The sequence below is a fragment of the Procambarus clarkii genome, chromosome 19 (genome assembly GCF_040958095.1).
Source record: "Procambarus clarkii isolate CNS0578487 chromosome 19, FALCON_Pclarkii_2.0, whole genome shotgun sequence".
Taxonomy (NCBI): Eukaryota; Metazoa; Arthropoda; class Malacostraca; order Decapoda; family Cambaridae; genus Procambarus; species Procambarus clarkii.
The window spans coordinates 22,152,039-22,172,815 of NC_091168.1; the positions used below are offsets into that span (position 1 = coordinate 22,152,039).

The 20,777-nt window shown below is 48.9% G+C and overlaps 1 protein-coding gene across 2 annotated transcripts in view; it reads right to left on the minus strand.

The window, feature by feature from the left end:
- LOC123757558 (potassium channel subfamily K member 6) overlaps positions 1-20,777 on the minus strand; it is a 155,905-nt gene that overhangs the window by 36,956 nt on the left and 98,172 nt on the right. Inside the window, exon 1 of one of the 2 annotated variants that reach the window (XM_069327144.1) lies at positions 13,797-13,922. The exons of the other annotated variant lie outside the window; for it this stretch is intronic. Coding sequence (XP_069183245.1) covers positions 13,797-13,821 — 25 coding nt within the window. The 5' untranslated portion in view covers positions 13,822-13,922. Of the gene's footprint in view, positions 1-13,796; positions 13,923-20,777 lie in introns of those variants that run through there. 2 annotated transcript variants of the gene reach the window in all.

Here is a 20,777-nt window from a genome sequence, read left to right on the forward strand (position 1 = left end):
CGTATTGGGCAGCGCCACTCATCCTGTGAGTGGACATACCGCCATAGCAGCATGTACAACACCCCCCCCCCCAGTAGGAAATGCTCTGCCACCAACAACACTCCTGACTGGTACGGGGCTGGGTGGGCCGATTGGACTGCGCTCTAGACTTGTGGACCTAGAGACCGGGGTTCGATGCCCGTACCCGGCGGAGACAGATGGGCAGAGTTTCCTTAATCCTGATGCTCCTGTCACCTAGCAGTAAATAGGTACCTAGAAGTGCCGAAAGAGCAGAGCTCAACCCCCGCAAGCACAAATAGGTGAATACGTAAGTCGTCTACGAACGATTCGGTACAGCACATTAGCATTAGAGATTGCCTTATTTTCGATGGAGGCGCCTGCACAGTTTGGCGCCACTCCCCCGGGTTACCCTTACACGGGTCCATTCCATGCACCGTCCTTCACCTCCCCCTCCTCTTTCTCCCTCCCTTCCCCCTCCCCCCTCTCCCTCTCTCTCGAAAGACCCGTGCCGTTCCGGCCCGGCTCCTTTAGACTCCAGTCTTATGACCATCCCAATGCCAGCCGTACACGATGTTGTTGCTTCTCAAGCCGGGATTCTGCCTTAGCGGCTTTCCGGCATAATCCCACGGACGTAGCCTCGCTCCACTGGCCGATCGACCAAGAACGGAACCATTTGTCCAGACCTGTCGTTCCTCTCGTACTGAGCAGGATTATTGTCGCAACTGCACAGTTTAACAGAGTAAAACTAACCTGTCTCACGACGGTCTAAACCCAGCACACGTTCCCTATTGATGGGTGAACAATCCAACGCTTGGTGAAGTCTGCTTCACATTGATAGGAGGTACTGAGAACTATGTCTCTTCAACGCAAGCAAACTGCCACTGTTATGGCGTTAAGATTCCTTAAACCCAACACTAACGGTGCACTGATTCACAAGCAGCAGCACTACAAAGCCTTAATAAAAATCGGGCAGAAAATCTTGCGATAGTCGCTGAAATCAAGAGAACAATGAGAGTACTAACCAATCAGGGAAGAGTCGTCAAATTTATGTGGATCCCCTCCCATGTTGGGGAGCCTCCTCCCATGTTGGGATATGTGGGCATGAACGAGCAGATGTGCTGGCTGCTGAAGGTGACCATATTGAATACTTCATACCCAAGACTCTTCTACAAATTAGAGGTATTATCAGGGAACATCTCCGTAACAAGGTAACTGAGGAGAGGAGGATAGAACAAACCAGTGAATCTGTACGCTGGTACAATGTGGTTGCAGCTGGCAATCCTAATCAATATGGACGAAGAGGAGGTGGCCGCGGGAGAGAATCAGTAATAGCGAGAATCCATCTTGGATACAAATATCCAAGAAGATTCGGAATGGAAACAACAGTTGAGCAGAGCGATTGCAGAATCTGTGGTTAGAGTGACGGACACCGCCTTGACCACTACCTGAGAGTGTGGACACCGAAGAGTCATTAGAAATGTGTTGAATAATAAACTCCACATTGTTTGAGTTAGGAAAATATTATTTGTCAAATATTGATACTGTTCTTGAAAGATTCCCCCACTTTGTATCCGCAAGATAACGTAAGATTTTAAGGGTTGACGAATGTTAATCTTTTTGTTTGAGGAGCCATTCACTTGAGACAGTTAAGCAAGTCCCAGCCGTGTCTGATTACAAGTGACAGGATGAACAACCCAGCGGGTTTTCTTCCTATCGGGGGGTGTTGTACATGCTGCTATGGTGATATGTCCACCCACAGGATGAGTGGCGCTGCACAATAAACTCGCCCCTCGGGGCAAAATTGAAAATTGAAATTAATAGGAAGAGCCGACATGGAAGGATGACCCGCATCACTAACAAGTACTCTCCCTGCAAGTTGATAGTGATCTGAAGCAGGTTATCTTCTTGAGGTTATCTTGAGATGATTTCGGGGCTTTAGTGTCCCCGCGGCCCGGTCCTCGACCAGGCCTCCACCCCCAGGAAGCAGCCCGTGACAGCTGACTAACACCCAGGTACCTATTTTACTACTAGGTAACAGGGGCATAGGGTGAAAGAAACTCTGCCCATTGTTTCTCGCCGGCGCCCGAGATCGATCGTGTAGCGTGCTGTCCGCTCGGCCGACCGGCTCCCCTATTGGGGGATGTTAGTAGAACATTTAGAACAGATCAATTTTGTCTCAAGGCACCAGCATGGTTTTAGTAAAAGAAAACCTTGCTTCACAAACTTGCTGGAGTTCTACAAGATGACAGAAATCAAACAATAGAGAGAGAGGAATGGGCACACTGCATATTTCTTGACTTCCAGAAAGCAATGATACAGTCCCGCATGAAAGACTCCTACTCAAACTAGAGACGCAGGCTGGGGTGTCTGAAAGAGTCCTAAAGTGGGTCAGAGATTCTCTCTCAGGAAGGAAGCAAAGGGTTACAGTGCGAGGAAAGTGGAGAGAGGTTACAAGTGGAGTGCCACAAGGGTCGGTCCCATCCTGTTTCTAATATGTGAATGACCTAACAGGAAATTGACTCCTTAATATCAACGTTGGCACGTGATGTAAAACTAACAAGAAGAGTCAGGTCAGGAACAACCGTGGACATCTTCAAGAGAAAACTAGATTTGTATTTAGAAAAAAAAAGTGCTGGACCAACCGGGCTGTGGTAGGTACGTGGGCCTGCGGGCCGCTCCAAGCAACAACCTGGTGAACCAGGTTGACTCTCACGAGTCAAGCCTGGCCTTGGGCCGGGCTTGGGGAGAAGAACATCATAAGAACAAGGTAACTGCAGAAGGCCTATTGACCCATACGAGGCAGCTCCTATCTATAACCACCCAATCCCACTCATAAACATGTCCAACCGTCCCAGAACCCCATCAAGCAGGTATCAGGGTTAGACTTACCCTGAGCAAAGGGATTTAGACACTCCAGAAGGTCTGAAACCCTTAGAACCCAAGATTCTAAGGGTCTGACACTGCTAGCCCAGTCAGCCAAATGGAAAGCTACGAGGATTGGAGCAGAAGTGCGAAGACCAGTACATTAGTATAGGATAAGGGAAGACAAATTTCTCAACGAGAGAAGCAGAAAGTCCCAGGAGTGGACAAAATCTCAGATCTGAAGCCAGAAATCCACATTAGCAACATACCGCCCAAGTAAAACAGAAACACTTAGTGGGCCAGCCAGAGGCTTAGGGCCCGCGCAGGAATATACCTGAAAAAAGCAGCATAACAGCTGCATACAGCAAGCATACTTGCCAACATCCGAGTATCCTTTAGAACCTTAGACAAAGGAGCTTTCCGGGCCCTATATACAGCGAAGGTGAGACTCGCTCTTAAATATGCATCCCCAGCATGGAACCATTACCTGAAAATGAACAAGGAAAAACTAGAAAAGGTCCAGAGATATGCACCATGACTAGTTTTGGAGTTGAGGGGATTGAGCTATGAGGAAAGACAGTACTGGACCTGACCACACTAAAGGAAAGGAGAGACAAGGGGAACATGAAACAAGATTCTAAGGGAAACTGAGAAAATAGACAAAGCAGCAGTGTTTAAAGCTAGAAACAGCAGAGCGAGGAGTCATAGATGGAAACTGGAGACGCGAATTAGTCATAGAGACATGAGGAAGAACGCTTTCAGTGTCAGAGCTGTCAGTAAATGGAACAGCTCAGATGCAGAAGTCGTTGAAGCTAATTGGATTCCAAATGTTAAATGCAAATAAGCCAAAAGCGTGAGATATAAGTTACTGCATTAATCTAAGACCGTTCGGAAGGCGGGACTAGGAGCCGAGGTCGACCCTGCAAGCACTTCTAGGTAAGTACATCTAGGTGAGTACACACAAATTTGTTTCAATTTTTGGACCAGTTCATAACAATGGTAATGTGGCGTATATCACGGAGACTCATGGTAACACAATATGTGGCCGGCCGCGCCGCCCTGTTCACGTCTGGTCAATATGGCCAAGACTGGCACAGCTTTTGTTCTACCACAGACGTGGCCACACATTTACAATGCTAACCAGAGGTGATTGTAGTGCTTTTAAAGTGCTGATCTAACCTACCTACACGAATGCAAAGATTTACAACTGTACAACATAAACAGCGTTCGATGTATTTTTTGTATATGATTAATGTGCGTTTACAAAGGTTAAATGCAATTCTGTCCAGCTTACACATTGACGCGCATGCGGCTGCACATGCGCACAGTGTCGACAAGCGGCTGCACAGTAGGCCTATACTACAAGACCTGCCTCACCTGGGCCAGCAGACCTCCTACAGGACTTGCCTCACCTGAAGGCCTACGGCAGGAGTGCCTCCTAGTCCCACTGTTACTCTATCTTGTACACACACACTGGCGAGCCCCGCCAAGCACGTCACACACTGAACACGCTTCCTGCCTCCCTCACACTGGATAGTGTGATGCCAAGTTTTGTTTACTATTTTTACTTCCGCCTACGGCCGCCAGGAGTCGCCGGGGGGCACAAAAGCTGTTTCCACAATATATATGTTCACGATATTTATACCTACGTCACACTGCTTTGCTGAACTAAAGTCAAAATGCGAACACGTATATTTGTACGTTTTCAAATTATTGTCAAAATGTGCAGTCAGGGTTTTTTCAGTTTATATATTTTCGTGAAATCACATGAATATTTATATTTGGCGAGTGTATACACCGACGAGCGACACAGCAAGGGAGTGAGTGAGGTGTGGGGAGTGAGTGAGGTGTGGGGAGGTGTGGGGAGGTGTGGCCAGGGTGTGGCGGGGTGTGGCGGGGTGTGGCAGCATCAGCTGACTACCACAGTAATCCAGGAGGCCAACCAGCAGGACTCAGGTGACGGTAACCAGACACCCCGCACCACGCGTCAACATGGTCTACCTCCTGCCTTCCTCTTGACGCTCACGGAAGTCCCACTTCCTCCTACCTCTTTGGGGGAGCTTTACAGATGTGCCACAGGTGCCCATACCCCCCCCCCCTCCAACATACACATACACACAAGAATTTCATCATTTGGGAGATGAAATTCTTCAAGAGTCAGAGAGAGATAAAGACCTGGAGGTTGATATCCCGCCAGACCTGTCCCCTGAAGCCCATATCAAGAGGATAACATCAGCAGCATATGCCAGGTTGGCTAACATAAGGACGGCATTTAGTCACTTGTGTAAGGAATCATTCAGAACTTTGTATACCACCTATATCAGACCAATTCTGGAGTATGCAGCCCCAGCATGGAGTCCATATTTAGTCAATAGTCAAGCATAAGACTAAACTGGAAAAGGTTCAAAGGTTTGGCACCAGACTAGTACCCGGACTGAGAGGTATGAGCTACAAGGAGAGACTACGGGAATTAAACCTCACGTCACTGGAAGACAGAAGAGTTAGGGGGGGGGGACATGATCACCACGTACAAGATTCTCAGAGGAATTGACAGGGTAGATCAAGGCAGGCTATTTAACACAAGGGGCACACGCACTACGGGACACAGGTGGAAATTGAGTGCCCAAATGAGCCACAGAGATATTAGAAAGATTTTTTTTAGTGTCAGAGTGGTTGACAAATGGAATGCATTAGGAAGTGATGTGGTGGAGGCTGACTCCATACACAGTTTCAAGTGTAGATATGATAGAGCCTAATAGGCTCAGGAACCTGTACACCAGTTGATTGACAGTTGAGAGGCGGGACCAAAAAGCCAGAGCTCAACCTCCGCAAGCACACACACAGTGGGCAGACTGCATATTTTTAGATTGCCAGAAAGCCTTTGACACAGTGCCACACCAGAGACTAGTGTGTAAGCTAGAGATGCAGGCAGGAATGAAAGGGAAGGTACTCCATTGGATAAGGGAGTACCTTATCTTATACCTAACCGAAGACAGCGAGTCACTGTGAGGGGCGAGGACTCAGATTGGCGAGACGTCATCAGTGGAGTCCCGCAGGGTTCAGTCCTTGAACCCATACTGTTTCTTATATATGTAAATGATTTTCCAGATGGTATAGAATCATTCCTCTCATTGTTTGCTGATGATGCAAAAATTATGAGGAGGATTAATATGGAGGAAGATAGTATGAGGCTACAAGATGACCTAGACAGACTGAATGAATGGTCCAACAAATGGCTATTAAGGTTCAACCCGAGTAAATGTAAGGTAATGAAACTAGGCAGTGGAAACAGGAGGCCAGACACAGGATACCGAATGGGGGAGGAAGTCCTTCATGAAACGGATAGAGAAAAAGATCTAGGAGTTGATATCACACCAAACCTGTCTCCTGAAGCCCACATCAAAATAATAACATCTGCAGCGTATGCGAGGCTGGCTGATATCAGAACTGCCTTCAGGAACCTGTGCAAGGAATCATTCAGAACCTTATATGCCACATATGTAAGACCAATCTTGGAGTATGCGGTCCCAGCATGGAGCCCGTACCTTGTCAAGCACAAGGCGAAACTTGGAAAAGTTCAGAGGTATGCCAATAGGGTAGTCCCAGAACTAAGAGGCATGAGTTACGAGGAAAGGCTGCGGGAATTGCACCTCACGACACTGGAAGACATAAGAGTAAGGGGAGACATGATCACTACCTACAAAATTATCAGAGGAATTGACAGGGTAGATAAAGATAAACTGTTTAACACGGGTGGTACGTGAACAAGGGGACACAGGTGGAAACAGAGTACCCAAATGAGCCACAGGGACGTTAGAAAGAACTTTTTCAGTGTCAGAGTAGTTAACAGACGGAATGCATTAGGCAGTGATGTGGTGGAGGCTGACTCCATACACAGTTTCAAATGTAGATATGATAGAGCCCAGTAGGCTCAGGAATCTGTACACCAGTTGATTGACAGTTGAGAGGCGGGACCAAAGAGCCAGAGCTCAACCCCCGCAAGCACAACTAGGTTAGCACACACACACACGGTGACTAAATCTCTAATTTTTTTTTGTCCCGTAGGGCGTCACTCGTCCTGTGAGTGAACACACCGCCATAGTGACAGTATTGGGCAGCGTCACTCATCCTGTGAGTGAACACACCGCCATAGTGACAGTATTGGGCAGCGTCACTCATCCTGTGAGTGAACACACCGCCATAGTGACAGTATTGGGCAGCGTCACTCATCCTGTGAGTGGACACACCGCCATAGTGACAGTATTGGGCAGCGTCACTCATCCTGTGAGTGAACACACCGCCATAGTGACAGTATTGGGCAGCGTCACTCATCCTGTGAGTGAACACACCGCCATAGTGACAGTATTGGGCAGCGTCACTCATCCTGTGAGTGGACACACCGCCATAGTGACAGTATTGGTCAGCGTCACTCGTCCTGTTAGTGAACACACCGCCATAGTGACAGTATTGGGCAGCGCCACTCATCCTGTGAGTGGACACACCGCCATAGTGACAGTATTGGTCAGCGTCACTCGTCCTGTTAGTGAACACATCGCCATAGTGACAGTATTGGGCAGCGTCACTCATCCTGTGAGTGGACACACCGCCATAGTGACAGTATTGGTCAGCGTCACTCATCCTGTGAGTGGACACACCGCCATAGCAGCATGTACAACACTCCCCAAATGGAAGAAAACCCGCTGGGTTGTTCATCCTGTCACTTATACCCAGACACAGCTGGGACTTGCTTAACTGTCTCAAGTGAACAGCTTATCAAACTAAAAGATTAAACATTTGCCAACCCCTAAACTTACATTATCTTGCGGGTACAAAATGGGAACAGTATCCACATTTGATATTTTATTTGATCTGCATTTTGCCGGACACCGCCTTCAACACTACCCTAAGACCAGAGAATTATCTACGAGTTTAAGGGAGTAGGAATAACTAGCACCTGGTAGTTCCTCTGAACAACAGGAGGGCTCGCCACACCATGACAAATAAACCCATGGTGTGTAGAACCACTAAACCACTATTTAAACCTCCATAGCGGGGGTGTCTGGAGCAGTAAACCCAGAGTGTAATAATGTCAATGCTTGCTATTTCTATGCAGCCCCAGACTCCAGCCCCTCGTCACTGCAAGCCTTAATATCCCCAAGCTTTATAACCCTCTAAACCACAGACATTTTAACCGTGTGCTCGATACCGTGAAAAAAATTAAGAGAGGACAGGATTTCACTGCCTTTATGAGGAAAATATATAATTATAAACGTATTTATGGTATGATTAAAGCAGGTGACCCAGCACTCAAGTGGTGGGCGGTGTGTACACACTCCCACAGGCGGTGTGGGGGTGAGTGGGGATGTGGGGGAGGTGTGGGCGATGGTACGAGTGTGTGGAGAGACCCAGGCACGACCTCCACGTACCTGGGCCTCCAGCACGACCTCCACGTACCTGGGAATCCAGCACGACCTCCACGTACCTGGGCCTCCAGCACGACCCCTACGTACCTGGGGCCCTCGGCACGACCCTCCACGTACCTGAGCCTCCAGCACGACCTCCACGTACCTAGGAGGAAAGAAATGCCTCTTACATCACATGTATAAACAAGATCAACAAATAACTGGAGGTGATACTCACTGGAGGAGAAACGTCAAGCGAGACACTTGGGACAACAAGGAGATTGATGAAGATTAAGCCGCCACCACCAACAGGCTGGTTGACGGCCCTGTCATGCTAAATGCAGCAAATGAACAAAACCGCAACCATTGTATTTGGCAAAGAACAAATACCACGCTACTGTGATTCCTGTATGCAGTGTATTTGCCTTTTCACAAAGACACTCTTGAAATATGTATGCACTTACCAAGCTCACGTAAGGTTATTGGGGTGATAAGATTAATCGCAAGAGTGTAGAGTAACATAGACGTCTCTCTATATCAGATAGGAACTCTTATCTTATATTGAGAGACGTTTAATTGGGGGAAGCCACTCGTGATCTGCTCACCGGACCAGAGACTCACATACTTGTCTTCCAGAGACATCAAGCGTCTCTCTCTCTCTCTCTCTCTCTCTCTCTCTCTCGTCCCGGACAAACTATTATGTGCTGGAGTTATTTGTGATTTAGTGTAGACACTTGGTAGAAATAGTGTTGAAAATACCAAAATTTATTGGAATGATTGAAAAAAACAAAAAATGTTACGCGTGAAAGTTCTATAGCAAAAGTACACTTTACAGCACACACACACAAGTTTTCAATCTTTTAAGAAATGCTCGATTTCATGAGAAATGTGCAGGAAGATTCGAACCCCGGGACCTTGTAGTACGACGGTGGCTCACAAGGTGTGGTGATCCCTGGCCAGCAGCGGCCATACTGGTACATGTACTCTCTCTCCAAGTACATGTTGAGTACATTTACTTGTAAGTGGACTCGACATCTGACATCAAGAACGGCACAAAATTCACATTGTTCCGGAGACTCAAGAAAGGACTTGTTCCTGAAGAAGCAGTTTCGAATTAAGGAAGCTTCACAAGGCCTATTGCCCAATACGTGACAAACTATTTAAATCCACCAAAATTGATTCATATACATGTCTAACCTACACTTGAAACAATCAAATGATTCCACGCCGACTGCGTCACCCGGTAATCCTTTTCAGAAACCAACAACCCAATTTCCAAACCAGTATTTTCCCAGATCTAACTCAGTAATTGATCCCGGTAAACACTAAACCGGTCCCCCCCCCCCAACAGTGTCTCACGTCAATCACTGTCATACCTGCAGCTTCCTGTTAGCTGTCAACAGTTTCTTATGACAGCCTTATAACGAGCGGTGAGGTAATCTGGTCCACCAGTCGCCAGAGTCGACCCTCTTCAACTACGTGTCGGCCCTGTAAACAACCTCTTATAATGCTGCGGATCTCAAACTATTTAATACATGTGCACAAATTGCGTCAAAGTTTGAGGAAAGACGAGTGAGTAGATGCGTAAATGGTTGTTGAACACTGGCCAGACTCAGAGAGCAGGGCATCTATGTATCACGTGTCCTTATTCCGTGATATCTGTCCACCACGTGTCCTCCGGTCACGTGATTGGCGGACTCCGTGACATGGGACGTCACAGGCCACCTGCTCTCTCATTGGCTACACCAGGTCATGTGACCTGAGGAGTGGCGCCAATGGGTATGACGTCAGCCAGGTATGATCCCCTCATGACATGAGTTTATTCATCGCATGATATATGGTATACTGTCTACGGCAACCTGTCCTCTTAAAAAGAACGTCGCTTTTGGCCGTTTGTCCGTATGGCCGAATTTGGACGTAATTTGAAAATGAAAAAAAATGAAAATAAATTTGGGATTTTTTTATTCAACAACAGTAAGTTAAGGGTCCTCTGATAGGTTAGGTGGGCAGGAAATTCTCATAAAGTTTCAAAACGTTATGAAAAACGTGAATTTAAAGTGTCCTCTAATAACATCTGCGCGTAAGCCAGACGACTCAAATAGAAAACGGAACAGTACGTCACTTTTGTGAGTCGATTTCATTTAAAATTACGTCCAAATTTAGCCATATCGCGCATACGAACCAAAAGTGACGTTATTTTTAAGAGGACGGGTTGCCGTCACTCATCTTAGATGATGGTGACTGACGGTTAAGTAACGCAGCAAGGACTGCGTAGCGTAACCACAGCGCCCAGGGCACCACCCACAGCGCCAGCCACACCAGGGCGACCCACTATGACGTCAAAATATATTACGCACAAATAAAAACCAATTTAGTTTGCATATTAACAAATACATTAAATAATTTTTTATCAATCCTAATGATTATTTTTTGTTTGTACAGCTCAACAGTTTAGAATTCAAGTTTTTAAAATTGGTTTCACAATACAGTGCGTTCCTAATGTCCAATTTGTTGTAAAAAAAAAAAAACATTCCATCTAAAAAAAATGAAAAAAATAAATTGCAGTATATTAAACCAATAAATATGCTGGGGATTAAAGGGGCGTAACCGCCATGCCCACACAAGGACCAGAACTACGCTGACATTCACGAGACCTTCCCGCGTGTATCCCGTTGCTCGGGGCAACAAAGTGGCAGTTTCCTTGCCCCCGGCGGTTAGTGATGTAACACGGCACTTAGCGAGGCACTTTGGCCTAACCCACAAGCACATCAACGCACTTCAACTCCCTCACGCTGACCATCTGTGGCGCCTCGGTACAACTTAACTTGCTGGAACACGTGGCCCAGTTGACCCAATCACGCCCTGACCTTGTGGAAGCTCCCCCAGCACACGTATTGGTCTCGTGGAAGCCCCCAGCACACGTATTGGTCTCGTGGAAGCCCCCCCAGCGCACATATTAGTCTCGTGGAAGCTCCCAGCCCACGCCCTGGCCCCTGTGGAAGCCCCCAGCCCACACACTGGCCCCTGTGGAAGCCCCCAGCCCACACACTGGCCCCTGTGGAAGCCCCCAGCCCACACCCTGGCCCCTGTGGAAGCCCCCAGCCCACACCCTGGCCCCTGTGGAAGCCCCTGGCCCCTGTGGAAGCCCCCAGCCCACACCCTGACCCCCCTGTGATTTTCACAATAGTTACAGGCCTGTGTGTCATGTTTGGCACAATTATAGGCCTATGTTTTGTGCTTGTAATAATAGACCTAGTGCCATGTTTTCCAAGTATTGGCCTCGAGGTCTTAGGACCATAGGGTCCTGGTCAGACAAAACAGTTGCGTTTCTTACGGAGAGGCAAGTTGGGAGAACGGTGCCTAAGGCGACAGATGCAGGACCTCGCGACCATCCTCAATGGCCACGAAGGAAGTTTAGATTCACTTAAGCCCTGGGTAAATACTGGTTCGGAAACCAAGGGGGCAATTGATTTAATTTAACACACCTTTGCTGGATTGTTTCAAGCGTAGGTCGGACGTGTGTGAGTGCTTTAATCTGATGTTAGGATATTTGTGAGTGCGTGCGTGCGCGTCACTCCTTGAGGTTATCTTGAGATACTTTCGGGGCTTTAGTGTCCCCGCGGCCCGGTCCTCGACCAGGCCTCCACCCCCAGGAAGCAGCCCGTGACAGCTGACTACCACCCAGGTACCTATTTTACTGCTAGGTAACAGGGGCATAGGGTGAAAGAAACTCTGCCCATTGTTTCTCGCCGGCGCCCGGGATCGAACCCGGGACCACAGGATCACAAATCCAGCGTGCTGTCCACTCGGCCGACCGGCTCCTGCTTCCAAGGCCGTACGCAAAATCTCGTTAAGGCTTACGACACTAAATTGGTGAGCGTGTTGCTCCCTTGCACGCGTCCTCTGATGTGAACTACGTCAATACTGCTTCTGTGGGTAACGACCTAGTTATGCTTGACAAGCGTGACAGAGCCTCGCTGACGGACCAACAGGAGCCAGCAAGCGTGACAGAGCCTCGCTGACGGACCAACAGGAGCCAGCAAGCGTGACAGAGCAAGGCAGGAAGAGTAACAGTAATGTAATCACTAGCGTGACTTTGATCCTTATTACCTCGGGCACACGAAGGTGGGGGAGGCATGGAGGGAAGGGGGTAGAAGTAGAGAATGAGAGAGAGAAACGAGAGAAGAGAGGTGGTGGGAGAGGGGGAGGAGTAGAAAGGAGAATGTGTGGTGGAGGTGGTGGTTCCCTTCTCCACACGGGAGACATCTCCCGTCACGCAGGGTGCAGTCGCACCTCCACAGATCTCCAGTATCAGCTCTTGATACTGGTAATGGCTCAAAAGGGCCACCACTTACGGGCTATTCATGCCCGTGCCACCTTTTGGGTGGCTTAATCTTTATCAATCAATCAGGAGGTGGTGGTGGGTATACTCGCCTAATTGTGCTTACGGGAAGATTAATTGAGCTTCGGCTCTTTAGTCCCGCCTCTCAACCGTTGACCAACTGGCGTACAGGTTCCTGAGCCTGTTGAACTCTATCATATCTACATTTGAAACTGAGGCAGGGGCTGGTGTGGGTACATTGTGTACCCCGGCCGGTGTGGGTACGCCGTGTACCCCGGCCGGTGTGGGTACGCCGTGTACCCCGGCCGGTGTGGGTACGCCGTGTACCCCGACCGGTGTGGGTACGCCATGTACCCCGGCCGGTGTGGGTACGCCATGTACCCTGGCTGGTGTGGGTACGCCGTGTACCCCGGCCGGTGTGGGTACGCCGTGTACCCCGGCCGGTGTGGGTACGCCATGTACCCTGGCTGGTGTGGGTACGCCGTGTACCCCGGCCGGTGTGGGTACGCCATGTACCCTGGCCGGTGTGGGTACGCCATGTACCCTGGCCGGAGGCTTGGGTACGCCCCAAGAGTACAGGGAAGTGTTCACCACCACCGGCCGCGCTACGCTGTACTAGGCGACGGGCAAGTGTGCAGTAACTACGACTTATGACTTCAATTTAAAATAAATTTCAAAAGAATAGCAAATACTAATATAACATTCATAACAAGTCCAAACGCAGCGTTCACAACAACACAAGGCCAAACACAGCGTTCACAACAGCACAAACACAGCGTTCACAACAGCACAAACGCAGCGTTCACAACAACACAAGTCCAAACGCAGCGTTCACAACAAAACAAGACCAAACACGCAGCGTTCACAACAGCACAAGTCCAAACACACTGCGTTCACAACGCTCAAGTCCAAACACACTGCGTTCACAACAGCTCAAGTCCAAACACACTGCGTTCACAACGCTCAAGTCCAAACACGCAGCGTTCACAACAGCACAAACACAAAAGCAATGAAAACCCTACAAAACAGCGGAAGCCTAGACCCGGACAATGACAACAATCCATGCACAAAACAAAGACAATGATAACACACAGCCAAACAAGGACAATCACAACACTTCACCATCAAGACACGGACAATCAAGGCCGCCCTAGCCACCATACGGACGGTAAAACAACGTACAGACATACCAACTCGGGGGCCAGTAGACGCCATCACACAAGAATTACGTCCTCCTGGGCCCTCAGTAGGTCAGTCCTGACGTGGTCCTCAGAGCAGAGGTTAGGGAAGCGTCCACCAGCCCGTACACTCCTACGTCTCCTCGAACACTGACGGCTAGTTGGACAGTTCGATTCGAGGGTCGAGTGAAGCGATTTAGTGCTTCGAAATGTGGTGGTACAATTGTTTTGGTGTTCTGTTTGGTGCCTATCATCCTCTGTGGGATTTTTTAGAGGATTACTGATCAACTGGTAAGGATCCTTTGGCTCTGGCTATCATTTTTTTCGTCCAACGTAAACTCTGAGGATAGCAGCGTGGTCTACGTCCTCGGTTAAGAAATGAGGCTTCATTCTCTATCCGGTTTCATTCTCTAGGCATGATAGAAATGGTTGGGCACGTTTCCTCTCGCCTTATGTCTCTGTTCACCTAGTTGGATAACAGGGACCCGGGAGTTACGCATCTGTTGCGGGTTGTCTTAGAGTCTTCTAGAAGGACGGTGTTAAGCCCAAGTTTAAGCTTCCTGACACCCAAAACAGAAGCAATGTATCCCTCGGGCGCTTTTGTTGAGTTACCCCGTAAAGGATAAAAACAGGAAGAATGAAAACAGGTGCAACTTTTGTATTTTTTGTTTAGGAAACGTTTGGGAACATTTTTTTTGTTTTGAGATATATACAAGAGTTGCTACATTCTTGTACAGCCACTAGTACGCGTAGCGTTTCGGGCAGGTCCCTGGAATACGGTCCCCGCCACGAAGAATCGTGTTTACAACCAAGTACACATTTTACTGTTGAGTTAAACAGAGGCTACAGCTAAGGATTTGCGCCCAGTAAATCCTCCCCGGCCAGGATACGAACCCATGACAAAGCGCTCCAAACACACACAAACATGTGATGTGTTTGGACACTGCCGGAACACCAGGCGACAGTACACCCACTGCGTCGCCCTACTATCGTCAGGACTGCCTGAAAAGAGGCCTGCGTTCTCAGGCAAGTTGATACCATTTCTCGCTTTCCGGTAGGTTCTTCAGGGCGGGAGTGGGTGGGTCTGGGTGGGCTCCAGGTGTGCCCACCCAAGCAGACACGTCGTGGACGGCTCCCAAACCAACATAAATAAGGGGATTAGCGTGCTGGTGGATCCCAGAAGCTGAGCTGAGGGCCGGTGAGGTAGGAAAGTCGCATGTGGCAAGCCTGGCTCCCACACCTGTTACACATAGGGATGTATACATGGTATGATGAGAGGTATTAAGACCTTCTCTACTGTGAGGTATTATACGGTGAGGAGAGGCATACTGAGCGAGTGTGACACTGTCATGGCTGGCATACTGAGCGAGTGTGGCACTGTCATGGCTGGCATACTGAGCGAGTGTGGCACTGTCATGGCTGGCATACTGAGCGAGTGTGACACTGTCATGGCTGGCATACTGAGCGAGAGTAAGTGACACTGTCATGTAATACTTCTGTCATAGTTTACATATAAGTAAACTATATTACCTCACGTTATCTTTAAGTAGATTTTACTGTATGAAGTTTTTGCAATTATCTTTTCACATATTAGAGTTCTGAATACTAATCTAATTATTCTCTTCTAGTTGAATTTACAAGGGGGCTTTGAGGTGTGATGAGCTCCGGCTCTTGGGTCCCGCCTCTCAACCATTAATCGATCGGCAGGAAGGCCACAGAGTGGACCTCCCCGAGGCCGGGTTGGAGGTGAGGCTCACAGCGCCACGAGGACCATCTCCAGCCTTAAAGATGAGGTGGTGATGCTGCCCGCCACCTCCCCCCCCCCCCCCGGCCAGGCCGCCACACGTGCTGTAGTGGATCCCATACCCATCCTGTGAGCGGTGAGGAACCTCATGGGCATATTGTGAGCAGCAGTGGACAGAATACCTATTGTATGAGTGTAAGGGGGAGTCCCATAAGCATCCTGTGAGTGAAAGAATGCTCGTATCTATTCTGTGTTTGGTATTGGACCCCATACCCATCCTTTCAGTGGTATTGGACCCCATACCCATCCTTTGAATGGTATTGGACCCAATTCCTATCCTGTGAATCGTATTGGACCCACTTCCCATCCTTTGAATGGTATTGGACCCCATACCCATCCTGTGAATGGTACTGGACCCCATTCCCATGCTGAGGGCGACAGTGGAAAAGGTTACAGAGGCACCTACTGGGCTCCACTAGAACCTGAACCTCAACTCCCAATGTGCTCTGTACATTACCGCCTTAACAAGGTAGTTGTACCATTCGACATGTATGTCAACAATGTGAGCCCAGCAGGCCGTTCAGCTTGGCATGTTACATCGCAGGCGAACTAGTTACTTAGTTTAGTAAGAACACACGAAGGAAGGAAACTGCAAAAGGAAGTCACAGTTGCTCGAAGCCTAAGCTAACTACACACCCACAGGACTTCCCCCACCCCCCTCTCCCCATGCACAGGTCCACCCTACGCTTGAAACAACCGTCCCACCTCCACAAATATTTTCTATAATTCATCAACTCCCATGATGAGTTGTAGAAGAGAATATATATAAGGCCGAGTCAATGTTTACTAGACTAAAGTCAAAAGAATCTGAGTTATTGTTAGTTAGTTAGAATTATTTAGAGTTATAGTTAAAAAAGTTATTGGAATGAGGATAATGTTTGAGGTGTTAGGTATAAGGAGGAGGGGAGTACACGGGTATGAGGGGTCAGGGTCACACGGTGGGGCCACGTGGCTGGCTGACCTCCTGGGAGACTCTGGTTATTCAGTAATCTTGCTGTTGTTGCATCGCTCAGCGTGCCTTGCTCCCCTGCATAACACACTCAATGAATTACCATGTTTAATTGGCTCTCTTGTACACACTCTCTCTCTCTCTCTCTCTCTCTCTCTCTCTCTCTCTCTCTCTCTCTCTCTCTCTCTCTCTCTCTCTCTCTCTCTCTCTCTCTCTCTCTCTCTCTCTCTCTCTCTCTCTGTGTCTCTCTCTCTCTCTGTCTCTCTCTCTCTCTCTCTCTCTCTCTCTCTCTCTCTCTCTCTCTCTCTCTCTCTCTCTCTCTCTCTCTCTCTCTCTCTCTCTCTCTCTCTCTCTCTCTCTCACACACACACACACACACACACACACACACACACACACACACACACACACACACACACACACACACACACACAGGAAATGCACCTTACGACACTGGAAGACAGAAGAGTAAGGGGAGACATGATCACAACCTACAAAATCCTCAGGGGAATCGACCGGGTAAACAAGGATAAACACTGGTGGTACGCGAACAAGGGGACACAGATGGAAACTGAGTACCCACATGAGCCACAGGGACGTTAGAAGGAAGTTTTTTAGTGTCAGAGTAGTTAACGGATGGAATGTATTAGGCAGTGATGTGGTGGAGGCTGACTCCATACACAGTTTTAAATGTAGATATGATAGAGCCCAGTAGGCTCAGGAATCTTACACAAGTTGATTGACAGTTGAGAGGCGCGACCTCAACCAGAGGTCGTGCCTCTCAGAGCTCAAGAGCCAGAGCTCAACCCCCGCAAGCACAAGTGAATACAACTAGGTGAGTAGAGTGCCCACACACACACACGGTGTTATCAGCCACCGCAGGCCTGCTCGGAGCCAGACGGAACGCTCACTATAAAGCAACATATTACGCCATCATCCTGGCCCCTACCCTGCCTCACCATACACAGTAACCCCCTCACCATACACACCATCATCCTGGTCCTACCCTGCCTCACCATACACAGTAACCCCCTCACCATACACACCACCATCCTGGCCCTACCCTGCCTCACCATACACAGTAACCCCTCACCATACACACCACCATCCTGGCCCTACCCTGCCTCACCATACACAGTAACCCCCCTCACCATACACACCACCATCCTGGCCCTACCCTGCCTCACCATACACACCACCATCCTGGCCCCTACCCTGCCTCACCATACACAGTAACCCCTCACCATACACACCACCATCCTGGCCCTACCCTGCCTCACCATACACAGTAACCCCCCCTCACCATACACACCATCATCCTGGCCCTACCCTGCCTCACCATACACAGTAACCCCCCTCACCATACACACCATCATCCTGGCCCTACCCTGCCTCACCATACACAGTAACCCCCCTCACCATACACACCATCATCCTGGCCCTACCCTGCCTCACCATACACAGTAACCCCCCTCACCATACACACCACCATCCTGGCCCCTACCCTGCCTCACCATACACAGTAACCCCCCTCACCATACACACCACCATCCTGGCCCTACCCTGCCTCACCATACACAGTAACCCCTCTCACCATACACACCATCATCCTGGCCCTACCCTGCCTCACCATACACAGTAACCCCCCTCACCATACACACCATCATCCTGGCCCTACCCTGCCTCACCATACACACCATCATCCTGGCCCTACCCTGCCTCACCATACACAGTAACCCCCCTCACCATACACACCATCATCCTGGCCCTACCCTGCCTCACCATACACAGTAACCCCCCTCACCATACACACCATCATCCTGGCCCTACCCTGCCTCACCATACACACCATCATCCTGGCCCTACCCTGCCTCACCATACACAGTAACCCCCTCACCATACACACCACCATCCTGGCCCTACCCTGCCTCACCATACACACCACCATCCTGGCCCTACCCTGCCTCACCATACACAGTAACCCCCTCACCATACACACCACCATCCTGGCCCTACCCTGCCTCACCATACACAGTAACCCCCTCACCATACACACCATCATCCTGGTCCTACCCTGCCTCACCATACACAGTAACCCCCCTCACCATACACACCATCATCCTGGCCCTACCCTGCCTCACCATACACAGTAACCCCCCTCACCATACACACCATCATCCTGGCCCTACCCTGCCTCACCATACACACCATCATCCTGGCCCTACCCTGCCTCACCATACACAGTAACCCCCTCACCATACACACCACCATCCTGGCCCTACCCTGCCTCACCATACACACCACCATCCTGGCCCTACCCTGCCTCACCATACACAGTAACCCCCTCACCATACACACCACCATCCTGGCCCTACACACCTACGAGGTGCGCGCCTGCACGTTCAACAGTGCAACTCTGACAGAAATATTAGATTAAATAAGGTTAGGTTAGGGTAACCTAACCTGTGTGTGTGTTGCAACAATTGACAGAACCAAAGTCATAAAGGAATGACCGTCCACAGGAAGCAACCCACAACAGCGAGCTAGCTCCTAGGTACCAATTGACGACTCAATAAAACAAAACACGAGGCGTAAGAAAAAAACAAAACAAAAGATGATTCCAGCATCTCCCGTTGCCTAGGATTCGAACCCCGGGAAGCGAACTGTTGCTAACCGCATTAATGAGGAAAATACAGGTCACCTGCGCTCCGTCACCCGCCTTGGAGCTGCTCGTCTCATTATCCAACTTTGTCAAGGAGCACCAAAGCTGCTCTAACTTGGGCGGGGGGGATTATTAACTTAAGTCCTCAGTGGAACATCAGTTTGCTTCACCTGGTCTTCAAATGTACATGTGTCTTGATGTGTGTATACTACATTATATGTGTCTTGATGTGTACACGATGGTATATATGTGTCTTGATGTGTATACGATGGTATATATATATATCTTGATATGTGTACATGATGGTATATATATGTGTCTTGATGTGTACACGAGGCATATATATATATATATATATATATATATATATATATATATATATATATATAACTGAAAACTCACACCCCAGAAGTGACTCGAACCCATACTCCCACAACTGGTATGTACAGGGACGCCTTAATCCGCTTGACCATCACGACCGGACATAAGGAAGTGATAGCCGAGGCTATATGAACCACTTCCCCGCCGGCACTCGGATGGTAATCTTGGGCATAGCATTTTATCAAATCACCTCATTCTTTGGGGCACACGTGAGGAACACAAATGCAAACAAGCCTGAATGGTCCCCAGGACTATATACAACTGAAAACTCACACCCCAGAAGTGACTCGAACCCATACTCCCACAACTGGTATGTACAGGGACGCCTTAATCCGCTTGACCATCACGACTGGACATAAGGAAGTGATAGCCGAGGCTATATGAACCACTTCCCCGCCGGCACTCGGATGGTAATCTTGGGCATAGCATTTTATCAAATCACCTCATTCTTTGGGGCACACGTGAGGAACACAAATGCAAACAAGCCTGAATGGTCCCCAGGACTATATACAACTGAAAACTCACACCCCAGAAGTGACTCGAACCCATACTCCCACAACTGGTATGTACAGGGACGCCTTAATCCGCTTGACCATCACGACCGGACATAAGGAAGTGATAGCCGAGGCTATATGAACCACTTCCCCGCCGGCACTCGGATGGTAATCTTGGGCATAGCATTTTATCAAATCACCTCATTCTTTGGGGCACACGTGAGGAACACAAATGCAAACAAGCCTGAATGGTCCCCAGGACTATATACAACTGAAAACTCACACCCCAGAAGTGACTCGAACCCATACTCCCACAACTGGTATGTACAGGGACGCCTTAATCCGCTTGACCATCACGACCGGACATAAGGAAGTGATAGCCGAGGCTATATGAACCACTTCCCCGCCGGCACTCGGATGGTAATCTTGGGCATAGCATTTTATCAAATCACCTCATTCTTTGGGGCACACGTGAGGAACACAAATGCAAACAAGCCTGAATGGTCCCCAGGACTATATACAACTGAAAACTCACACCCCAGAAGTGACTCGAACCCATACTCCCACAACTGGTATGTACAGGGACGCCTTAATCCGCTTGACCATCACGACCGGACATAAGGAAGTGATAGCCGAGGCTATATGAACCACTTCCCCGCCGGCACTCGGATGGTAATCTTGGGCATAGCATTTTATCAAATCA